The sequence below is a fragment of the Hakea prostrata genome, chromosome 11 (assembly GCF_041222555.1).
Source record: "Hakea prostrata isolate BN-2017 chromosome 11, UWA_Hpros_2, whole genome shotgun sequence".
NCBI classification, from domain to species: domain Eukaryota; kingdom Viridiplantae; phylum Streptophyta; class Magnoliopsida; order Proteales; family Proteaceae; genus Hakea; species Hakea prostrata.
Genome location: NC_142610.1, coordinates 4,159,576 through 4,185,199, shown reverse-complemented (window position 1 = coordinate 4,185,199; position 25,624 = coordinate 4,159,576). Strand labels below are relative to the sequence as shown.

The 25,624-nt window shown below is 37.8% G+C and overlaps 1 protein-coding gene across 1 annotated transcript; it reads right to left on the bottom strand.

Moving 5' to 3' along the window:
• Window positions 1-14,035: 14,035 nt before the first annotated feature.
• On the bottom strand, window positions 14,036-17,409 carry LOC148999651 (benzyl alcohol O-benzoyltransferase-like). Its single transcript, XM_089140093.1, has 2 exons — window positions 16,905-17,409; window positions 14,036-15,275 (listed from the first exon to the last, which is right to left on the bottom strand). The coding sequence occupies exons 1-2, from the start codon at window positions 17,358-17,360 to the stop codon at window positions 14,304-14,306; spliced, it is 1,428 nt and encodes a 475-aa protein (XP_088996219.1). The 5' UTR covers window positions 17,361-17,409; the 3' UTR covers window positions 14,036-14,303.
• Window positions 17,410-25,624: the final 8,215 nt, after the last annotated feature.

The following is a 25,624-nucleotide window of genomic DNA, read 5'->3' as shown; positions in this document are numbered from 1 at the left end:
ATAAAAACTACTAATTCCAAACCTCGCTCCTAGAAAAGTAATGGGAGCTAATTACGTACTAATCTATTTCTATCTCTTCTTCCTGCTTACGTTCTTGGTTTTGAATCGTCTAAAGTTTTCCTTGTTTCGCTGTATTTGATTTGTCCATTTTTCCATAGTTTCCCTTTCCAAGATTAGTAGAAGATAAAGGAAAACCCCAGCTGTGAATAAATATTTAGCATATTTTCTAATCTTCCATCCACAAGAAAAGACATTTCCATCGAAAACAATGGGAGAGGTGCGCTCTCACACTTGCCTGCGCACATTGTTGATGATGTCGCCACAAGGGGTGAACCTGGGGCTGGTGAAGCCAGAGCTACTGTATAAACAGGACAGTAAGTACGGCGTTGCAAGTGAAGATCTGAGTAGATCAAGGGTGGATATTGACGAGCCATTCGTGATTAATCCGGCTACGGATTACTGGGAAGGGCTTCGCCGTCGATATTGAACAGACTGCCTGTGCGTGGGTTCTCTCACGCTCTCTTCTCTATTGATTTGGTCCCCTCATCTCTGAATCTGAATCTCTCTCTCTCCGAGACAAGGGAGACACAGTCGTAGATGACAAAGACTAGGATTGGGGTTTCTTTTTGGTTCATGTTTTCTCTCATCTGGTTTGATTTGAGGGAGAAAAAGAGATCTTGATTCACTCCGTTAAAGCAAGAACACGGCATACACAAAGAAGATGAGAGAGCAAAAAAACAAGGGTTTTCTTCGTTGGTTACAAAACCACCGTGCGTGTGCTTTCACGCTCTCTTGTCTATTGATTTGGGCCTCTCATCTCTGAATCTCTCTCTCCGAGACTAGGGAGACACCGTCATAGAGGACGGAGACTAGGCTTGAGGTTTCTTTTTGGTACAATGGGAGAAACCCGAGAACATCTCTCTCAATGCTTCCTTCAAACCCTATCTCACAATCCTAGGCCTCGCCTCTAGGCTGAAGTGGCCATTTCTGACATGGCGGACAAGCCCAACTACGGTCTCACTGTTCACCGCCTTGTTGCAGTACCCTCGGTGGATGAACAGATTCGTCAGGTTGCCGTTGATAGCTTCAAAACCATGTATGTGCACGGTGGGCTCCGGCACTTGCATCGGACACCGAAGGCTCTCTCCCAGTTCTTAAACTATCCCCAATCTTTGACCAGGAGAAGGAGCAGTTCAAAGCCCTAATTGGCCCTCTCATGCTTTCTGTAATGGGAATGGAATTGCATTGAGTTTTAATCAAGGGTAAAGTTTGTAATTTTAAATTCTTAAGACCCTTGAATATAAAATAAAAAGATTAAAATTGCAATCATCATTTTTCTTTTTAACATAAATCATTAGATTGAAATGACATACATAGTACAATCTTGACCATTGCACCATAAGGGTATTTTGGTCATTAAAATTATGATTTGTCCTTAATTAGTCTCTTTTTTGGTCAACCTTAATTAGTCATTGCTAGAAACTTCAGGGGAGCCATATGCAAAGGGAAATTTTTTTTGGACTAAAGTGACCTAGACCAAACCCTAGGAGGTCTAGATGAAAATTACCCTTAAATTTATCAAGTAATTAATGTTCAACTAATCCTTATTTGTTAACAATTGAAAGTCATCCCCTTAAAATATTGTGATTGTCCTTGTCCATACTTGCTAGAATTAGGGGTGTCAACGGTGTGATTTGGAGCAGTTTCGGGCCCGGCCTAACGGTTTCGGGCTGAAAAACCCCAAGCCCAAACTAGCCCATTTAAAAGATAACGGTTTCGATGCGGTTTCGGTTTGGTGCGGTTTGGGTTCGGGGTTGACTAACAGTTTGGCCTAATGGTTTGGATTTGGTTTGGCTAATGGTTTGGACTAAATTAAAAATCAATATTGAAATTTATTTTTATTTTTTCCTCAACTCCAAATCCTAGTTTCTCACACACAAAACTACAAAAGATAGAGGATGAAGACTCCAAGTAGATCCAACGATAAGTGATGGCATTAACTTGATCCAAACCACCCTCCACCCTAAAAAAATAAAGAATTTAAATTTTTCTATCATGTGTAGTCGGTGAAACAACGATTAAGATTAAGATTAAGAGTTAAGAGTTAAGAGTTAAGAGTTATCAATTAAGACTTTTAAATTTTAAAATAATAAAACTAAATGAAATTTGAAAATTAAAAAGTTATCGATTAAGATTAAGACTTATGAGTTAAAATTTATCAATTAAGACTTTTAAATTTTAAAATAATAAAACTAAATGAAATTTGAAAATTAGAAAGTTAACGATTAAGATTAAGACTTAAGAGTTATCAATTAAGACTTTTAAATTTTAAAATAATAAAACTAAATGAAATTTGAAAATTAAAAAGTTAAAACTTAAAATTTAAACCGTTAAACGTGTTAATACTTAACTCTCAACTACTCAAACTCGAGTCTCAACATCTCAAACACCGAAATTCATGAATCATTAAATACATTTAAACAATACCAAAAAAAATTAATTACATTTAATATTTTAATTTTATTTATGTAAAAGACTAACAGGTTGACGCACACGGGCTGGGCCGGCCAGCCCGAAACCGTTCGGGCTGAAGACCCTCAGCCCAATTACGGCCCATTAAGGATCGGTTCAGGCCGGTTCGGGCTATAATAGGCCGGTTCGGTCCGATTTTAACGGTTTGGGTTGAAAATTGACACCCCTAGCTAGAATGTTAATTCATTCAAATATTATTAATGAGAAACCACCACATGCATTTCTTCATCCTTTCGTGGTCATGAGGGACGAACACTACCCCATGAACAAGACTCTGAACTTAATTGACTTACCTAGCCCATGTATTTATTAGTGAAAAATCTTGTTTCCGTGGTCCTAACGATGGGGCCAAATTTATAAGACTTCACACTTCTTTAGGGCTGTTTGGTTACATGAGTCTGGAAATTTTAAATATCTAAATATTTCAAATTTATGTAGTCATAATTCATAAAATTAACTGTCTGGTTGTGGAATGAAATATCTGGATTCATCCTGAAAAAAATGTTTGGTTGACTTGATTTTTGTGAATGCGCAAAATGTTTAGCGCTTTTATAGTATGGGTGAAATCTCTACAGATTTACATTTTGAGTGTAAAAAGAAGAATTTGAATATCTGACCAACGGGAGTTGGTCCAAGTGGTAAGCAGCTTGGTCCGCTTAAGCAAGGTTCCGGTATCGAAACCTTGTCGATGCAAAAAATCCCGCTGGGAGACTCACCCACCACAGTTAAGTGTGCGACCTGGATCGAACACCGAATTAGTCAAGGCAAAGCCTTGGAAACCGGGGTTGGCAACCAAAAAAACCAAAAAAAGAAAAAAGATGAATCTCTGGATTTCATGAATCACAATCAAATGGGTATAAATCTCGCATTCATGAATCCAAAGATTTGTAACCAAACAGACCCTTATAGAATTGTCGACCTCCGCCAACACGATTACCCCTTGGGATGATGGGGAACATTATACTAGGCTCAGTAAACAGTAAATGGGTCCTACATTTTGAAATTTAACCATTAAGTTTGGTACCTAAGGAATGTGTAGTCTTTTTAAAAAGGAAGCTTTTGTTCCTTCATTGCTCAAATCAAGAAGTTCTGGTTCAAATCTGATAAGCTCCATTATTGTTTCTTGGTTTCTTGCGTATGATATGGGGGCAGAAGTCTCTCTTGGCAGTAGGGTACCCAAAACCAAACAAATAAAACTGAGCAGCTCCAACCCTATTCAACCTGATCCAAGATGATCTGAAACTTTATTGGATTCGTTTCAGTGTAGGTTTTTATTTGTATTCAAGTTCAATTAGGTGTGGGCTAAACCAATCGACAATTGATCAATTCGACCAATGAGACCCATTTTGAGCCAACCCAATTAATTCATTAGCAAAAATTGGCCCAATAAAAACTGAATATCTTATAGGAGAATGGAATGTCTATTGTATTATTAGCATATGATGTTGCAACACTACAATATATAGGACTTAAATACAAGAGTCTAGAAGATATTCGTGGCTAGGCTGATTTTATCTCAAAATTCCCCCTTAAATGAGGTCGAGACACTGGGTCAAGTTTGCTACACCAGCCCTCAATTTCCCTACGAGGAAGAGGTTTGGTAAACATATCAGTCAATCGACGTTTACAAGACACAAATCGAGTAACCAAATGATCAAGTGTTACTTTTGTTTGGTTTGACCTATCTTGGGTCCAGACACATGAGGAGACATTTATTGGGTGAAAACCCCACTTTCTTGTAAAATAATAATAAAAAAAAAAATACTCATGTGAAGAAGCCAATGTAGAATTGGTTGAGTGATAAAATCTATACTTCTCAATGGAGAGGTCATGGGGTTTAATTCTTGCGAACGACAAAACTCCCTCGATGTAATTAAGGTGCGCGGATGAACCTCAGATGACGCCAAAATAAAAAATAAAAAATCGTTTAGGTTGGGCAAAAATAATGTACAAAAAATTAAAAGATGTTTGTTGAGTAATTTTCTAGGAGAGAAAAAAGTGACATTTCAACTTTTGCTTTTTAAAGAGAGAATATTGAGTAGAAGTCATTGTTTGAAGAAACGTTTTTAGTTTTTTTGAGAAGAAAGTAGAGCAGAAAAATATTGGGAAATTACATGATTAGCTACTTTTAGGTTTTCCTTTACAAAAAATAACCACTCAATGTTTCACTTAACAAAATTAGCTAAAACTGAGTTTGGGTTTACAAAACTAGTCAAAATAATGATTTTTGGACGAAATGGATGAAAAATCACTATTTTGACTAGTTTTGTAAACCAAACTCAGTTTTAGCTAACTTTGTAAAATGAAACATTGAGTAGTTACTTTTGTAAATGAAAATTTAAAACTAGCTAATCAAGTAATTTTTCCAAAAATATTTCAACAAGCACTCTCTTCTTTGTTGTTTATTTTGGAGGTTCTCTTTCATGTTATCTCTCATGTTCTTGTTGTCTTCAGCTTGAAGGTAATATCTAAGCTCTTTGGTATTGAACTTTTAAGATGTGAGATATGACCATTTTGGTTATATTCTTGTTGGTTTTTTCAAGAATTTTGTTCTCTTTTTGATAGTTGTGTTATCCTCAAGATTTGGTAGAAAGTTTGAGAAGAAATGTTGCTTGTAAACTCATTATTTACCATACAGTGGAAGATTTGTCTGGGCTAGGCTCCGTGATTTTTACCTTCGTTTTGAAGGGTTTTCCATGTTAAAAATTATGGTGTTCATGTAGTTGTATGCTTGATTGCTTATCTTTGTTTTATTTGTTTCCATATTGCAAATTGTCTTTGATTCACACATAGACGAGAAATATTTGTTTTCCAACAACTTTCTCCTAAACAAAATGGTAGTCAAGCTTCATATGTTTGGTGTGCACATGAAATTTAGGGTTGAGGATCATATGTGATGCGCTATAATTATTGCAAAGGAGATTGGTAGGGCTAGGCTAAGGAACTCGGATGTCTTGAAGAAGGAAACTTATCTAATTGAGATAGTCTGTGGTAGATGCCATGGCCCAATACTAGAACTAGATCGAGATGGTGGGCTGCTTCTTATCACTCCAACAAATGCAATTAGTACCCAAAACTATATAAAACTCGTATACAAAGACGTGTAATAGGACATATGGCTCAATAAGCATTGAAGACCTATATAACTAAAAAGAATCATGTTGATGAATACGTAAACCATAGTGAAGAGTCCCGTAGACATAATGAAGAATACATTCAACAAGCACAAAATCTGCAGTGGTTGGTGTATACATACTTTGACAAACTAAATTAACTGCAAAAGACAAGTCTAGACGAGTCATAGTAAGATACTGTAATCCACCAACAAGGCTACGAAACAGTTGAACATCAAGAAATAACTCAAAAACAGAAGCCATAAAAGTATAAGAGCATGGATTTTTTTTTGGGGGGGGGGTGTATAAGAGCATGGAATTTGTACATTGCATTCAATAGCATATAATGTTACAAAATTATGATATATTTAGGATTGAAATACAAGTCATATGAGGCTAGAAGCTTTTATATTGATCATATGACTCTACGTGAGAGGAGAGCTTACAATAACCATTTCCAAAGTCCTGAAAGAGAAGAGAGGATCAGAAGTATACAAGGAACACAAATCTATAAAGCATCGTGGTGTATGCACATATGATAACATGCTTAAGAGCACAGGTAGCTGGACGGGACATTCTTTGCGCAATTGTTCAATAGTAAACTCAAGGAGACTGGGATATCGCAAAGGTTAATGCCCTCAAACAACAGCTTCAAGATCATCCAGATTTTGGATGAGAATGTAGCAAGAGCTAGTTCGTGGGTAAGGTTCTCACAGTTATGTTGAGCAACCTCTGCAGCACGCTATTACAAACACCCAACTTACGGGCGTCTTCAGGGCAACAGGTGGACATTGGTGGTGATGGTAGTGATGATGGTGATGAATAGGAAGAGGAGACCAAAGTGAAGAAAGGACGGTTTATGTTTTGGGTTTAAATTCCTTTGAAACATCTTTTGGAATAAGCAATTCTATATATTGGAGACGGAAATTGTTGGGTTATGAAAAAACCCACTGAATAGAACAATTAGCAAATAAGAGAAAAGAAGAACACAAGAATTTACGTGGAAAACCCTTAAAGGGAAAAAACCACGAGCAAGAGAGAAAACTCCACTATAGATAAAGAAATATACAAGAAGGAAGATTTTGGAATGAATTACATATGGAGGGGGAGGCATCATTTTATAGCCTCTCCCCATCCTACCTTCTCCCGCATCTACTTGAACTGGGACTAAAATTCTCAACAAACTCCCACTTCTTTTTTATGTGGGATAACAACTCCCACTTATACTAGATGTGGGACTAAGACTATACAACTGGTACTTGTTCCTCATTTTTTGATTCTATTCCAGAAGAATTTTCTGGGTCGGACTTCTCTCCTCCTGAACTGTTTCACTCTCCGAAATTTTTATCGAAATGCTACTCACATCTTCCTTTTGCAGCTTATCTTCTGCAAAAATAATATCCCTGCTGATGACGACCTTGTGGGCAGTGGGATCCCACAGTCGATACCCCTTGATTCCATCAGCATATCCCAAGAATCTGCACTTTCTGGATTTTGGATTCAATTTCGAAATTTCTTGGGAATGATACATCATGTACACAGGACTCCCAAATGTGTGCAGGCATGAATAATCAATTGGCATGCCAGTCCACATCTCCATCGGTGTCTTCAGATCAATCAATCTTGTTGGTGATCAATTAATCACATAGCAGGCAATGTTGGCTCTCGTTCTTTCGAGTATAGTTCTATTCAATAGCTCTGCAACTTCATTCTGTTGAGGAGTGTAAGCCACCGTGAATTGTCTCTTGATGCCTTCTTGATTCCGAAACTCAACGAAGTCATCCCCTATATATTCTCTGCCATTGTCCGTCCTGAGGCACTTGATTTTCTTCTCAGTTTCTCGTTCAATTTGCGCTTTAAATGTTTTAAAAAATGAAAACACATCTGATTTCTTCTTGATAGGAAACACCCAACATCTTCTGGAATAATCATCAATAAAAGATACAAAGTACTTTGCTCCTCCCAGAGATGTAACAGATGCTTGCCAAACATCAGGATGCATTGAACTTCAATCTATGCTGCTTACTTGTAACACAGTGCTCACAAAAGGGTAATGAAACCTTTGGAAGGCCCGGGAGTAATTTCCTTTCAACGAGAACCATCAACCCTTGCTCTGACATTGGCCCAATTTTTTATGCCACACTTTTGTCATCTCTTCCGCAGTACCGATTGATGCAACTGATGCTTCTGCCTTCAGACACGTTTCTCCCATTAATTTGTACAAATATGTAGCGCCCCTTTCAGCCTGCATTACAACTAGCGCTCCTTTGACGATCCTCATCATTCCATTTTGGATGCGTGTCTTGCACCCAATTTCATCTAATTGTCCTAAAGACAATAGATTCTTTTTTAAGCCCTTCACATGCCGCACATTTTGAATAGTGCGTACCATACCATCGTACATCTTCAACTTGATGGTGCCAACTCCAGCAATCTCCAAGGCATGATCATTTCCCATGTACACAGACCCTGTAGAGATAGGTTCATAAGCGTGAAACCAATCTCTGCAAGAGGTCATGCGTCATGTTGCTCCCGAATCTAAGATCCAAGCATTAGTGAGCTCCAATCTATCCTTGGATACCGTTGCTGCTTCGCTGTAAAGAATATCTCTTTCAGCAACGCACCCTTGAGATGTTTCTGCCTTATCTACACCCTTTTTTAATCGACACTCATTTTTTAAGTGTCTCCTTCTGCCACAATTATAGCACTTGAAATTCTTCTTACCCCTTGATTTTGACTTCCCTTAATTGTGACTCCCACTGGAATCACCTTCCATTGACCTTCCTCGAGTCATAGACAGAGCTTCTGCTTGTTGTGAGCTTGCATGTCTATCTTCCTTGCCTTTTCATCTACTTTCTTCTTCAAGAATTGTAGCAGCGACATCATCAAATACCAGATAATCAGAGAGGATATTACTGGTTAAATTGATGATGACTGGGTCATATGAATCTGGAAGATTTTGGAGTAAAATTTCAGCACGTTCCTATGGTGAAACATTATGTCCCAACGTTGAAAGTTGAGAACATAATGAAATCAGAGTATGTAAGTGCTCTGTAGCTGATGTAGATTTTGCCATCTGTAAGGTATACAACTTTCTCTTCAAGAAGATTTTGTTGTGAAGTGATTTGGTGCTCTGTAACTGATGTAGATTCTTCCATCCGTAAGGTATACAACTTTCTCTTCAAGAAGATTTTGTTGTGAAGTGATTTGGCTTCATACAATTTGATGAGGTGATCCCAAATCTCCTTAGCAGTGTTCTTCTCTTCTATGCCTGTTAAAATATCATCAGATAATGCCAGATGCAAATTGGAAAGGGCCATTGCATCTATTCTGTTTCACTTTTCGTTATCTGTGATCTCTGCTGGCCGAACACTGATGGCTTCCAGGCAGTTATCTTTTATCAATAATGCCTTCATCTTTATTTTCCATAATGAGAATTTCATGCTGTCAAACTTGCCGATGTCGATCTTTGCTTCCATTGCTTCTATCATGAACTGTTTTTGACTACAGGATACTCCCACTATTTCATGTAAAAAGTATCTCCTCAGGTTACCTCAAACTGGTATATTGTTGAACCAAAGTACATTAGGAAAATTTCCAGGAAAGACTGGAGGGACACAACCAGTCCGCTTAAATACCAGACTTCTTAGACAAAATTTTTCTAGACATGCACTTAATCACCCAATATGCCTTTCTAGAATACAAAAAAAGAAAACAAATACGTGAATAACGACTTCAAAAAATTTCTGCAACTCCTCCATAGGATGAAAACAAAACTTTGCTCTGATACCATTGTTGGGTTATGAAAAAACCCACCGAATAGAACAATCAGCAAATAAGAGAAAAGAAGAACACACGAATTTAAGTGGAAAACCCTTAAAGGGAAAAAATCACGGGCGAGAGAGAAAACTCCACTATAGATAAAGAAATATACAAGAGGGAAGATTTTGGGATGAATTACATGTGGAGGGGGAGACATCCTTTTATAGCCTCTCCCCATCCTACCTTCTCCCACATCTACTCGAACTGGGACTAAAATTCTCAACAAACTCCCACTTCTTTTTTATGTGGGATAACAACTCTCACTTATACTAGATGTGGGACTAAGACTATACAACAAAAGTACTATATAATATATAGTAGAGCTTCATCCCTGGCCTCAAAGGATTCAAATTTTAACCTTCTTACTTTGATGGGTTGAATTTTTATTATCTCAGCCACCTATCAGGTTCTTTCCAAACATCTTTTTTTTTAGCAAATTACATTGGCACCCCCAAAATGGAGGCTTTAAAGCATTAACACACCTCACTTTATGTTTAAAAAGCACAAAGACCCCAAAATTGAATTTTCATTGGATATATTTGTCCAATTTGTCATTGAAAACCTTTCAAACACTGTTTATTATAGGGGTATTTTTTAAAATAAACAGTGAGTTCACTGTTTTCAGTGATAAATTTGACAAATATATCAAATAAAAATCAAATTTTGGGGTCTATGTGCTTTTTAAACATAAAGTGGGGGTGTCAGTACTTTAAGGTCTCCATTTTGGGGTGCCAGTGCAATTTGCTCTTTTTTTTTTGTAATAATTCCTCCCCGCATCAAAATGAAAGAAACTGAGTCTAAAATTAATCCAAATTGGGGGGATTGACACATTATATTATATGTTTCTTTCACAAATCTAAGAAGATTTTTTTTTTTTTGGTAAAAACAAATCTAAGAAGATGAATTGATAGGTTGATGCTTCAATGTTTAGAGAGAGAGAGAGAGAGAGAGAGAGAGAGAGAGAGAGAGAGAGAGAGAGAGAGAGAGAGAGAGAGAGAGAGAGAGAGAGAGAGAGAGAGAGAGAGAGAGAGAGAGAGAGAGAGAGAGAGAGAGAGAGAGAGAGAGAGAGAGAGAGAGAGAGAGAGAGAGAGAGAGAGAGAGAGAGAGAGAGAGAGAGAGAGAGAGAGAGAGAGAGAGAGAGAGAGAGAGAGAGAGAGAGAGAGAGAGCAATTTTTTTTCTTTTTTTCTTCTTCAGGGAATTGGTAACTTTATATTAGGGGGTGGAGATTGTTATATATACCACAAGGAGAGTTAAATCGGGACCTCTTCACTAAGAGTATTGGTCATTACTGGCTGAGCAATACTCAGATGGCAAGAGAGAGCGGATTTAATAATCTTAAAAGTAAAACGTCTTTTGATAAAAAAATGTAAACAATAAAATGTAAAATGCAAAATGAAGGATAAGTTGTGTGAGGGTAAGAGAATGGAGGACAGCCTACCCTGATGGAGAGGATCTACACCCAATAAACACCTATAAAAAATGACTCTCCTCGTATGTGTCTAGTGCAAGGCTGATTCAACAAGTTCCTAATGTTGCAATCTTGTTCAAGCGAGTGTCTCCTTTGTTTTTACTTAGTTGCAAGGAAATTGAAGAGGAATCAAATTTTCCAACCAAATTTAAAAAACATAAAAAACAAAAAAATATTTATCTGAGAACGTTCAGGATGATTTTTGGACCCTAATCTGGTCCATGGGCTGAAAACTCAGCCCAGTCCAGAAAATTTTCGAATATAACTATCAGATATTTTAAGAATATCTTAGATATAATTTTCTTTTTCCCTTTCGGTTTTATACAAAATTTAAGTTTCACTCAAAATGATTTTATACTCTTGAAAAAAGAATCATTACAACTTGTACAAAGAAAATCATTACATAGTCAATGTAAGGTTCAATGTAAGGTTGGCAGAGTGATAAGATCCATACTTCTCAGTTGAGAGGTCATGGGTTCAACCCTTGCGAACGACAAGCATTCCCCTATGGATGTAATCAAGGTGCGCGCGCAAGATGGCCCGAACAAACCTCAAAATAAAAAAAAATAATTATAATAAAAAAAACCCATTACATAGCAGATCTACCCTTAGTCATGCTTTCATCATGTTCTAGGTTTGAGTTTTTCCTAATTCTGGCTCGGGAAATCAAGTCTCTTATGGTCGGCATCGTGGGAAAGGTCGTGGAACTCGACCTACTTATCATTGTGATCATTGTAATCATGATGGTCATTCTAAAGAACGATCTTGACAGTTGCACCCTCACTTACGTTCTTCAAAGGATTCGACTACCACTAAAACATTAGATCCAAAAATTGTTGCTCAAGTAGGCTCTTCAGATTTTCAGGGTTTTCTTGAACAGATTGCATCTCAACTACAACAGCTCCTTCAGTCAAATAGTTCTATTCGCTCAACTGCTGAATCAAGCAATGTTGCTCACACTACTGGTACTCACCTTGCACTTTCAACTTCATCTCAAAATTACTTTATAGTGGATTCAGGTGCAATTGAAAATATGTGTTATTCTTCATTTTGTTTATCTGATTTGAATACTGATAAAGTGGATTCTTTCCCTCCTATTACGGTTGCTAATGGCACCACTATTCCTATTCAAGGACATGGGAAGTTGAATTTATTTTCAACCAAAGCAGATGCATTATTTGTGCCATCTTTGTCTATGAATTTACTATCAATTAGCAAGCTCACTAAAAGTTTGAATTGCCATGTGATATTTTCCAAGGACAAAGTAATATTTCAGGACAACAGAACCGAACTGACGATTGGTGAAGGTCGCCTGCAACATGGTCTCTATGTGTTGGACTCTCCAAATAGTGCTTTGGTTTCTTTGAGAAACCCTGAGAAATCCCAACTTTGGCATTGGCGTATGGGCCATCCTTCTGATAGAACTCTAAATTTTTTGAATTCTTTTTCTTTTGATTCCAATTGTTGTGATGCTTGTCATTTTGCTAAGGAACATAGGTTGTCCTTTCCAAATAGTACTCATATTTCCAGTACGTTTTTTGAGATTATGCATTCTGATGTTTGGCACTCTCCTGTGGATTCTAGAGATGGTTTTAAATTAATCATTAGTTTTATTGATGATAAATCACGAGCCACGTGGTTATATTTATTGAGATCCAAGACTGAAGTTTTGCAGATATTTCAAGACTTTTGCAACATGGTTCATACTCAATTTCAAATTAGTATTAAAACCTTGCGAACAGATAATGGCACAGAGTATACAAATACTCCTTTCCAGTCCTATCTCAAAAATATGGGAATCTTGCATCAAACATCATATGTTGGCACACCTCAACAAAATGGAGTTGCTGAATGTAAGAATAGGCATTTGCTTAAGGGGACCCGTTCTTTACTTTTTCATGGAAATCTTCCCAAAATTTATTGGTCTGATGTTGTTCTTACAAGTTGTTATTTGATTAATCGTCTTCTAAGTAGTGTGTTACAATTCAAGATTCCATTGGAGGTTCTCTATAATCATCCAATTACAATGACTCATCTTAGAGTCTTTGGTTGTGTTGCTTATATTCACTCACAGCATGGTAGCAAACTTGATCATCGCTCACGGAAGTGTGTGTTTTGGGCTTCTCGACATCACAAAAAGGATATAAATGCTATAATCCTTCCACCAAGAAAGTTTTTATTTCTCGTGATGTTTCTTTTAATGAAACTTACATGTTTATCCTGACAGGAGTCAAATTCAAGGGGCGAATATGGATCATTATAATGAACTTGTTGTGCAAGAATTTGCTCCTACCTCGTTACCAAATATGTCATATAACTCATCAATTAACATTGAGCAACAAAACAATCTTGATACTTAAGAAGAACCACAAATATTGGCTCCACCTGAGAATGAGCAGACATCATCTACATAAATTCGAAGGTCAACTCGAGTATCTAAACCTTCCATCAGATTGCATGACTTCTCAACGTATCATACAGTAAAATATCCCATTCAATCTCATATTTGTTATGATCATATTTCTCCTCAATTCCTTGCCTTTTTAACTACTATTGAGGATCATAAGGAACCAATTAATTATTTTGAAGCCAAGAATTCATTAGTGTGGATGAAGGCTATGGAAGATGAACTAAAGGCTCTTGATAAGAATCATACATGGGATATTGTTCCACTCCCAAATGGTGTACACCCAGTTGGTTGTCGATGGGTTTATAAGACCAAATACAATAGTGATGGCACAATTGAAAGATATAAAGCTAGGCTTGTTGCCAAAGGATATACCCAAACTGTCACATCCCCCTAGCCGGTACCCTAACTGGCATACCCGGGAGTGTGATCCACAGCCCCGAAGATCAAGTATCGAGGAAATCATCCTCCCACATATACAATAACATAATCATAAACAGGAAATAATCAAGGTTTAAATATTATAAACAAAAGATTTAAAATCAAGAAATGAATAAACAATATAATCAGAGTGTCGAAAAATGAACATAATAGGCTTCTATTATTGTATTGGATTCACTGGACCCACCATTTTGTGAATGTTCAGTGCCAAAGTCATTGAATGAACTATGCAATGTACTTTATCTGTTGGGTTATTGGTGGATATTTTATCATAGGTTTCTATTGTATCAATCTACCTCTGTTTGATTCCAGTTGAAGCATCCACGTTTCTGGTTCAAATCAGAGTAAGATGGATGGGCTGCAAATTAGTTTTAACTCAACCAAAGAAAACTCATGGCATTTCAACCATCATCCATCGTCATACAAAATTAACTAAAACCCATTGATACATACATACAGGGAAGAGGAAAAAGAAGAAAAAAGCACCCACACATCCTGAAGATTTTTTTCCTTCTGGGGTCAAGATCCCCATCTTGGATATTTAAAAACATGAAAGTTAGAAGGCAGATATGATGAAGGGGTCTTACTATTGTGGCTCTGATCCACTGGAGGTTCCTTAATCATGCTGTCGATTTCTGTCACAAACCTCTCCATCGCTGGTCCAGGCAAGCAAACTGGCACCACAACTCCATCCTCTCCTTTATGGTTCCTGAAAGGTATATAGAAGCTTGCCACCCCAGGAATTGCCCCTACTCCTCCCTTGGCTGCTCCACCGTATACGGGATTTCCCCACCCGAAATCTACTTCTCCAAACCCGGCACGTACCAGATCCGAAACCAGATAGGCCCTCACCACTGCGAAATGGGGCCTACCCTTTGTTACCATCAGATCTGCTAAAGATCTCATGTATTCCTCAGTGACTTCGCCTTTCGCTTTCTTCACCAGCTCCAATGCATACCCTAATGGATTCTTATATAGTTTCTCCGATGAAGATATCGCCACCGGAAAAGCAAATGCATTGCCATAGTATCCCACCGGCAATGGAGGTTGGAATTTGGCACGTGCGTTGACAATACATATCACACGCACATCCTCTTCCGGGTTGGGTTGGATAGCAATTGTACGGCATCGCCAAAGACATGCTGTCAAAACCTCAAATGTGGAACACGACCGGAGATGAGGTGGCACGTGCTTTCTCAGGGCAGCCACCTCAGTGGGCCCGAAGAAGAAAGATCGATGTGCCATGTCATCAAGAGGGATGAGTGTACCCTTAGTGTCAGGCACGTCATCGTACTCGCGGTGTGCAAATGTTACCTTTGGTGGGTCCCTTACACAAAGGAGTTCCCTGGCCCACACGGGAGGCACGGTCAATGCCTGGCCACGCGCTATTTCACCTACAGCAGAGATGAATTGGACCAAACCGGCTGCATCACTCATGGTGTGGTTCAACCGGAGGGCAAAAATGAAGCTACCACACATCAGACGGGTCACCTACATCCAAATTGAAATAAAGAATTTTAGGGTCATTAGATTATAACAATAATACATGTAAGGACAATTGTCAGTTTTTTGCTCTTGAATCTTCCTGGTCGGTTCATTATGTTTCTAGATGCACTAACTCTGTAACCGATATTCTAGCTAGGAAGGTCCTTTCCTTGGCAAGTAGGATTGTTTGGTCTAATTCCGTTCCTTGGTTTCTTGAAGCTTGTACTCGAGATATCTTGGCTTTTTCTTGCCATTTTTTCTAATTAAAGATCCTTTTACCAATAATAAAAAAAAAGAACAATTGTAGAGTCATACTAGTTGATTTAAATTTATCAAAGGGTTATAGTAATGGTAGGTGATTTCAAGACAACTCAGTCCCACTATAGGGATCTACCATCTAACCCTATGCTGAAGATGTCAATCTAGGGGTACAAGTTTGGCTCTAATGGTCTAAACCTATCTCGACCCCTAAGTTTAGGCTTATAATTGTAAGCTGGGGCCGAATCAAAGTGAACTTGAATAATGGTCAGAGCTAAATTAGGGTGGCCTTGAATTATGGCCAGGCCTGGTCTAGCAATAAGATAAGGATCAACTAATATTATCACTTTGACGAGTCAACATCAAAATTTTAGAAAACCAACATAACCCGACTCCGTTAAAGCCCCTCTCAAGTCTCAACCCTAAAGAATTTTTGTTTTGGATAGAATTCTCAACCATAAGAATAGGCATTTGGCATATCAAATCAAATGCCACAATATTAAAGGTATTGATGTTACCCCTCATGGGATGTTCGACAAAGGAAAACAAAATATAGAGGACAAGAGGTAATTGGAAGTTAGGAGCCAAGGATTTGAGGCTCTGTTCCTACTTTCCCATTTTTTGTGCTTCTTTCAATTAATAATAGAGGGGGTTGGGGGTGGGGGGGGGGGGGGGGGGGGGGGGGAGAATTTGATTTGTGTTTGATCCAATTAATATCTTAAAATTCAGAATTTTTACATATTCCTTGTATGTAGCATAATTAGAATCATGTAAATTTTATGGTTGTTGAGAGTCTAAGAAACTTTTTTTTTCTCCAAAAATGTATTTGATAAATTACATACCAAAAATAAATAAAATAAAAATAAAAGATAACATTAAAAAGAGGAGAAGAATGTTATCCAATCTTGTGCTTTCTGCATGAGCATAGGATAGTGTATATGACATGCACGAGTGTCAATTAGGGGTTTTCAATTTCTTCTTTAATTTCATCTTAAAAACTGAGAAATCAAAACGGATCCTTATATATAGAAGCAGTGCATGATTATACACTTTATTCATATAGTTTTAATTTTTTTAATGTAATTTCTCATAATTTCTTAGTATATATTTCATTTTTCTACCAAAAAAAAAAAAAAACAAACATAAAAAAATAATGAAATAGACTCTGTAGTCTTCAAAAGAACAAAAAAATCTTCAACCATAAGTCAGTAAGACCAATGAAAAGGTATCTTCAAATTCATTAGAATCTAAGAAACTCTCCAATAAATAATTAATTAGAATATTTTTTGGGGTTAACATAATTTATTAGAATATTAAAACCCTTATAAATTTTGACCCGAAAAAATACCCTTAACAGTAATAAATTAATAAATTTACCTGAATCAGTAAGAGAGGGCAATCAAGAACACCACCCGATCCAGGAACATCATAAAGGAGCTCCTCCAAGCAAGGAAATGGTGGTTGAAGTGCTTCACCAAACTGTTCAAGTCTTACATCAGCGTCAGCCTCGATGAAGACAACACCCTCGCCGGTGCACTCCACCACCAGCTTCCTTCCTGGCCTTTCCCTGAGCCTACCAGCAAATGGGTAGTAAGATACCAAAGCTTCTGCTATTGCCTTCCTGATGACCTTCACTGGATCTTGTCCTCTCATGGAAGGCTCATTCTTGTAAAACTGTATCGCCGGAATTTGGAAACGTAAACCTTCTTGGTCATCAATGTCTGAGAGATTCTTAAACTCATGTGGTGTGAGCCTTGCCGGTGCAACCAGCTCCGGCTCACGCCGTCGAACAGTGAACTTCAAGGAAGCTAAAGATGAAGAAGAGGAAGCCATGGTACTGAAAAATGGGTCTTTGTTGCTGGAGATTGAAAAGAGAGTTGAAAGAGATGCTGCTGCTGCTGTGAATTTCTATTGTGGTGAGGTTAGACATTTATAATGGGTGGGGAAGTGAGAATGTGAAACCACTGGGGGGACCTGGTGGGACTAGTGAGTTAGAATCGGTATACGCGTGTCATGGAAATGTGGAATAATGAGAAACCCAGAAATTACAACGCGAGCTTCTTGGGTGTTACAAGGTGACTCCAAAGCGTTTTTTTATATTCTTATTGTTGCTGCACAATCTGTTCGTCCCTTCAGTCGGTTGAACCTGCAAGGATGAGTTCGACCATGGAGGTCGAGTTTTCACCTCCGACGATCTAATTAGGAATCCGACTAAGGAAGACAAGAAAGTAATGAACAATAATAATACGAATAGTGATAATTCTATTCAGTGTACTTTTCTCTTGTGTTCTCATACCTTTTTATAGATTTTCTCAGCATGAAGTTGAGTGGGATTAAACCTTAGTTAGGTTGCGATCTGAATCTTAGTTATTGAGTCCTACTCGAACATGAGTAGGAGAGTCTTGACTGAATACTGTTTCTCTGGCTAGAATCTTATTCAGATCTACCTTGTTATTCGACCGACCTTGACTTGGTCGGTTTAACTTGATCCGAGCTGGTCGGGTTAGGTTCAAACCGAACTGGTTTGATTTCGATCTGGTCGGACTGAGCTCAAACCGAACTGGTTTAAGCTTATTTATTCTTTCCTTATCACTTATCTTCATAATTGACATTGTTATAAATTTCTTCATTCTTATAGGATATTGTCTCAAGTGTGAACTTTCAGACTTGATTAGGTGTGGAAGCTGAAGAGGATTTCTTTTAGCTGAGATGAGACAAGGCTCCGGTAGCTCAAGGCTCTAGTTTAATTGGCTAATTTTCTCATAGATTGGGTTGAGGGAGAAAATGGTTCATAACTGAACCAAACCGAACCGAACCGAATCAATCCATGTTGTTTTATGTTTTGGGTTTTTATTGATCCGGTCATTCCCATATGTGTCATATCAAAATAGTAAAGGGGTGTCAATTTGCAATCTGAACAGTTAAAATCAAACCATATCAGTCTCTTATATCCCAAACGCAATCTTAATAGGTTGTGTTTGGGATGAGGGAGCAAAGTCTGAATGGTTTGGGTTGGTTCAGACCAGCCCGTATGCTGCCCGTTAGTTTTCCTAAAGTATACTTTTAGCGAAGTTTAGTGGACTAACAAATTTCGAGTTTTTTACACCCAATGCCATAAAAATATTATATTGCTTCAAATGCTCTCTATTTTCTGTTCAAAATCTATTGTTAATAGTGAATAACAATAATGCAAAATGGACTATAACGGTCCACAACAACTCGAATACAAACCGTTAGCACAAACTGTTACTCAACTCACACAAATTGCACCAAACCGGAACCATTATTTTGCAAATGGGCTATGTTTGAGCTTGATGTTTTTCAGTTTGATACCGTTTAAAAACTGCCCCAAACTGCACTGTTTACACCCTTAAATGAAAAGGTCATGAGTTAAAACTATTTTTTTAACAAACAAACAGGGTTAAATAACCCTGAAAAAACTAATCAAGCATGCAAAAGTTTATCTGCCAATAGGATCACCTCCATTTTTTGGGGTGGATCCAAAAAGATTTGCAAAGATTCCTCTAAAGATGTTGGTTTCTTCATAAGCCAATCAACAACATAGTTGGACACCTGGCATATATGTTGAAATCTGATTCCTCCTGTGTTTCCCACTCTGTCCTTATCACATATACCATTCTCGTTATTCTCCCTTGTATTCTTACATTTGGCTTCAGCATGTCAATATCTTTGAGAGAGTTGGATTTCACATATCAAGACATGAAATCCCTTTCACGTGCAAATTTGATTTCTTCGAAGATTGTCTGTAGCTCAACTTTCAAAATATTTGTTTTGTCGCTCTCTTTATAAATCCTCCCAAAAATTTGTCATCTACATTTGAAATTACACCTCCTATCTAACTGTATTCGCCTATACATATTTCAACTTTGCTTGATAGTAATGTAATATCTTCTTAAGAGGGCATGGTAGTAATGAGGTGAGGGGAACCGACGCTCTACAACTCTCCCACCGACGCTTTGCAACTTCTCCAGATCGCGATGCTTGAGGCGGAGAGACTCGCCTAAGTGATCTCTCCACCTCCCCTGTTCCTCTTCCCTTCTTCGCCTCCCATGTTCCTCTTCCCTCCCCTATTCCTCTCCCGCCTCCCCCGATCTCCTCCTCTCCCATTCCTCTTCCCCTCATCCGATCTCTTTCTTCTCTCTCGCCTCTCCATCTCAGGTCTCCCCTGTTCCTCTTCCCCTCATCCGATCTCCTTCTCCTATCCCGCCTCTCTGTCTTCGCCCTCCCTCTTCTTCTCCCTCATCCCGTTTCTCCTCTGATGTTCCCAAGTCTTAAATCATGTTCGCATTAGGTGATTAACACATATGAATTATCAATTGAATCAAGAAGAAGAAACGCAACCTATAAACCCTAACCTAGCCTAACCATCATTTGGTCATGTGATTTAACAAGAAAATTGGAAGCAAGAAGAAGAAGAGACACAGGCGTTTGATGACGGAGTTCGGCTCTTGAGCCTACGTCTCCGGGACTCAAGACTGGAGTCCGATCCACTATAATCAATCAACAATTACGAAAAACAGGGAAGAATAAGGTTACAGATGTCACCGTATACGGCAACCAAATTGGCTCAAGTCATCATCGAGTATCCCTCCATATCTGAGGAACAAAAGCCCTCTCGAATAACTCCAAAGAACATACCAGAGAAGACGATTCACATAGCCAGAAACATAGCCAAGCCTTCACCGAAATGCCACACGAAAGCCAATGAGTGTTCCTTCCCTTCTACTGAGCATCTTCTCTTCAGATGATACAAGGATCATACAAGAACAAGGATCAAAGATGAAGAACAAGGTAGAACGATGCCTTAGCCAAAATCGCCAGAGCTCAGTTGGATTTCCCAATTCCAGAAACCCCCAAAATCTGAATCGTGTTTTGCATACCCCTAATGAGACTAAACCGGCCAATAATATGATATACAACAAATGAACCAACTGGTTCAATAATAACCCAGCTTAGGAAAGGAAATTCCTAGATTAACCCTAACAATCTCCCCCTTAATCTGTAATTTCTAAACTATAGTAGACCGGGCTCCAACCGTCATCGTCCAAGTGTACCTGCACAAACAAAAGAAAAGAGACCACAGTACAACGCAAACAAAAAATATGCAAAGTACCTAGACATGCACTAACCATGCAACGCTAAAGGACTCACTGCAAACACACCATGCAACAACCTGCATCAGGTAGAGAAACCCATAAACAACAACAACTCCTAGTTCACAACTCAACCAAATCAACATGGAGAGTACATATGCACACACCAGGCATATATCTCATAACAGAGAAAAACAGAACAAGAGTCATAAAAATTTGGGCAGCATCTCCCCTAAACTGTAACATATGCAAACCTGATAAACAAAAAAAAGACATACCTGGACATCACCACACCATAGATAAATGAAAAACAAGGTATACAATCTCCACAAAAGGTAATAACCCATTACATAGACTTACTAATGCTAACCAAAGCATAATAAATATATGAATTAAAACAAGTAAGACTTTAAACAAGAGACAAGTATAACTTCAAGAAATCCATGGTGATATCCAAAACCAACATAGATTAACAGAACCTCACAAACATCAACAGATGAACAACATGGATCCAGACATAATTGACAATGCCAATACAGCCCATGAATCTACAAATGCTTACAATATAAGCCAATTCAAGTTAAAACATATCACATGATACATAAAAGAACTTAACCAACCTAGAGAAGAGAGTTTGAATAATTCAAATATAAAATATAACAAATAAGCATAAATCTCTCCCCCTCAATCAGGAAATTCCTAACAAATCCATGTATTTTCATTTCAAATTCTGATTTTAAAACCTTCTCCAAGGAATACAATCATGCAATCAATATGTAAACCACATAGATGCAGATATAAGACATAGAAATGAAATGAGAAACTAGAGGCAACTGTCAACCTAAAAATGCAAATACAATGCAAAAAACTCAAACATCAAGTCTTATATATCAATGCCAAGGGTATTCAAATGAAATCACAACAGAATTCATTAACAAGTCATATTTTCAAATTCAGTTGTTAAAATGCCTAAAGAAGTTGCAAATCTTTCTTTCTTCCACACTAAAGTAAAGAAAGACAACAAGTATCCAATTACCCATTAAAATAATGAAGAGAGTAACTCAGGATAGCAAACATTCTAATAGCCTTACATTTAACCAACAAGATGAAAATATTCTAAACAAACCCAAGTAGGCAATAACACTCCTCAATCCATCACTGGCTTACTACCACTACTCAAACCAGGACCTCTTCACCCACTCAGCACACATGACAGGCACAAGTCACAACTAGACACATCCAGGTCACCTAGAGTAGAAACCAAATCAGAGGTAAAAGAAGTAAACTCAATAAGACTTAACAACTATGACCTACAAGACCAGACTCAATGACCACATAAAAATATAACTGCAAACAAGACATAATCTAACCAATAAAACTGGTGCAAGTCATCTTACCAGACAACTCCATAAATCTGACAATAACTACTCCCACTCAAAATCATACAAGCTGACAGACCATATCCCCTGAATATTATGTGAACCCCAACAACCTGTGAGGACACACCCTCTTGACATCTCCTATGTCAAGACCAGCACTCATGCTAAACATGGAGACTACACCTCTCCAAACACCAAGGATATGCCTAATGCTATACCAAGTGAAATAGGAATCCTCATGTGTGTAACCAACTGTACTAAACAGTCTCAACACCACCTATAACCATTCTAGCATAAAAAACTCAGTCAGACATGTATATCAATGCAAATAAAAGCATCCATGAGAGTACAAAACATATTGTCCCAGATTTATTAAAATAAACAGCTTCCTTACACAAACATATCACCTTAAAGATAAATAGACCACCTCCCTTTAACAAAGGAACAAACTAGGATAAACCAAAGTGTGCACCCAATGGAAACCCAAACAACCAGGTCTTAAAACAAGGTCTATGCTAACACAGAAAGCACCTAGGTCATCAAAGGACCTCAAACATGTTTATTTCACCAGAATTAGACACATTATTATTAGATGTCTCACCTTCTTGCAGTTTTCTCTTGTATGCAAAATAATTTTTCTTAATATGACCCACTTTATGACAGAAATAACATCTCCTGGTGTTAGAATCAGTCTTATTATTATTCCCATTATTATTCTTATTGTTATTTTCATGATTGTCATACATTTTACCCTTTCCCTTGGACTTCCCATGTTTGTAAGAGCCCTTGCCCTTAACAAACAAATTGTCCCCACTCCCTAAAGTCTTTCCAGAAGTCAACAACTTTGACTCCATATTCCTTAGAGCACCAATCAATTGTTCTAGGGAAATGTTTTGACAAGCATACTTAATTGAATTCTTAACAACAAGATAGTCATTATGAAGGGAATTCAATAGGATAGTAGACAGGTCTTGGTCTTCCAATTTGGTCTTTTTCCCAGTACTGGCCAAGTCTTGAATCAACTTCTTAAATACATCTAGGTTCTTATCAAGGCTGATTGTAGGGTCCATCTTAAACCCATACAAATTTTCTTTCAGATAAATCTTATTACCTAGATTCTTTTTCTGGTAGATTTATTCAAGCTTATTCCATACTTTAATAGGGGTATTGTCATCATCATCCAAACACCTGATAACACCATCAGTGATGTTCTAGAGCATGCAACCAATTGCATTCTCCATCACTTCAGTCCTCAAGACTGGGTCAATGCTTTCAAAGAAAGCAACTGGGTCATCTATAGATTTTAAGAGTTTCTGTTGTGCCATTAAAGCCCTAACCTTTCTTTTCCATATCCCAAAGTCCCCTGTCCCATCAAACTTCTCTATATCTACCCTGGAACCCCCCATAAGAGTATCCAAACTTAGGTAACTAGGATTCAACCCTAGACCTACTGCTCTACTCGAGCCTGTGGTAACCCCACTGACCACATTGGGAGGAGTGCCCTCCCCTGGTAGACCAAATCCCTTGCTTGGCTCCACTTTGAAGCAAGTAAATCACAACAAATCAGTATATAAGAAATAATTCAAACAATACTAATATAAACAATTCTGAGAAAGGAAGATTAAACTAATCAAGCATCAATTAATCACACTTTGTTTGCTAATATCATTCAAAACAAAAACATCAACATTTATTTCATTAGATGTTAACACAACAGGCCAATACAAACCAAGTAAAGTGCCAATATTAACAAACTAATATAATAATGCAATTTTATAAAAGAATATTTAGCAAAAAATATATAACAGTGATTAATTAAACATTAACCATTTCAAAATATCTTCTCATACATAGGCTTATTTCATTACACTAATTAAAATTCTTCTCAAGCATAGGACCAAATATGATCAGGGTAGCAGAAGGAGGTATATGCAAAATCAGAAAATTAACAAATGTAAGAAACCTAAGAATTGTATGAGAACAAACATCACCTTCTAACCAGGTTAACTGGTTAACACAGGTTAACAGGCTAACAGTGGTAGAACTAAACAAAAAATCAGGTTATATATATAATCAAATCCGAACCAGCAATGGTTGAAACTATACAAAACAAATGTATATCATCAATTCTAACCAACAGATGCAGAAAAATATACACAACTGTATATAATCAAGTCCTGGCGAGAAGAGCAGCAGCCGAAGCATACACAAATTATATAATCAGAAAAATGATTCAATAATTTAACCTGAAATTACCTATGAGATCATATAAACCAATTAAGCATAAACCTCATAGATAATAGCAATTAGTCTCCACAGAATCACAAGAAAAAGAAAATCACCGAAACACAAGCTATCTCAGACTAACATGGCTAACAAGGTGACATGCTAACAGGCAGAAATTATACAAAAAAAAAAAAAACAAATTATGTATATCATCAATTCCTAACCAGGAGTAGCAGTAGCCAAAACGGAACCCAGCAGAAGCAGTAGCCAAAGCTCAACCGAAACACCTAGCCTGAGCTCTAATGCCAATTTGTTGTTCCCAAGTATTAAATCATGTTTGCATTAGGTGATTAACACATATGAATTATCAATTGAATCAAGAAGAAGAAACGCAACCTATAAACCCTAACCTAGCCTAACCATCATTCGGTCATGTGATTTAACAAGAAAATTGGAAGCAAGAAGAAGAAGAGACACAGGCGTTTGATGACGGAGTTTGGCTCTTGAGCCTACGTCTCCGGGACTCAAGACTGGAGTCCGATCCACTATAATCAATCAACAATTACAGAAAAACAGGGAAGAATAAGGTTACAGATGTCACCGTATACGGCAACCAAATTGGCTCAAGTCATCATCGAGTATCCCTCCATATCTGAAGAGCAAAAGCCCTCTCGAATAACTCCAAAGAACATACCAGAGAAGACGATTCACACAGCCAGAAACATAGCCAAGCCTTCACCGAAATGCCACACGAAAGCCAACGAGTGTTCCTTCCCTTCTACTGAGTATGTTCTCTTCAGATGATACAAGGATCATACAAGAACAAGGATCAAAGATGAAGAACAAGGTAGAACGATGCCTTAGCCAGAATCGCCAGAGCTCAGTTGGATTTCCCAATTCCAGAAACCCCCAAAATCTGAATCGTGTTTTGCATACCCCTCATGAGACTAAACCGGCCAATAATATGATATACAACAAATGAACCAACTGGTTCAATAATAACCAGGCTTAGGAAAGGAAATTCCTAGATTAACCCTAACATCCTCGCCTGCGCAGAACGCCAGATCCCAGATCTGGTATTTCGTTTTATTTTTCAGCCCTCCTCATCTACTCCCCTCCTTCCTTTTTCTCTCCTTTCCTCATCCGCTCCTCTCCCTCCTTGTCTTTTTGATCGGACACCCAGATCTGTAGCTTTTTTGCTTTAGATCTGTTTGTTTTTCCGGCCGATCTCTCTCTCCCTGGTTGCAGCATTTCTTTTTCCTTTTTTCAGTTTTAAAATAAAAATAAACTCTTTGGTTGCAGCGATTATTGGTGCACACCGCCGATTAACTCCAAATCTGGATCCAAGTTATTCTGCGGCAAGCTTGATAGGTACACC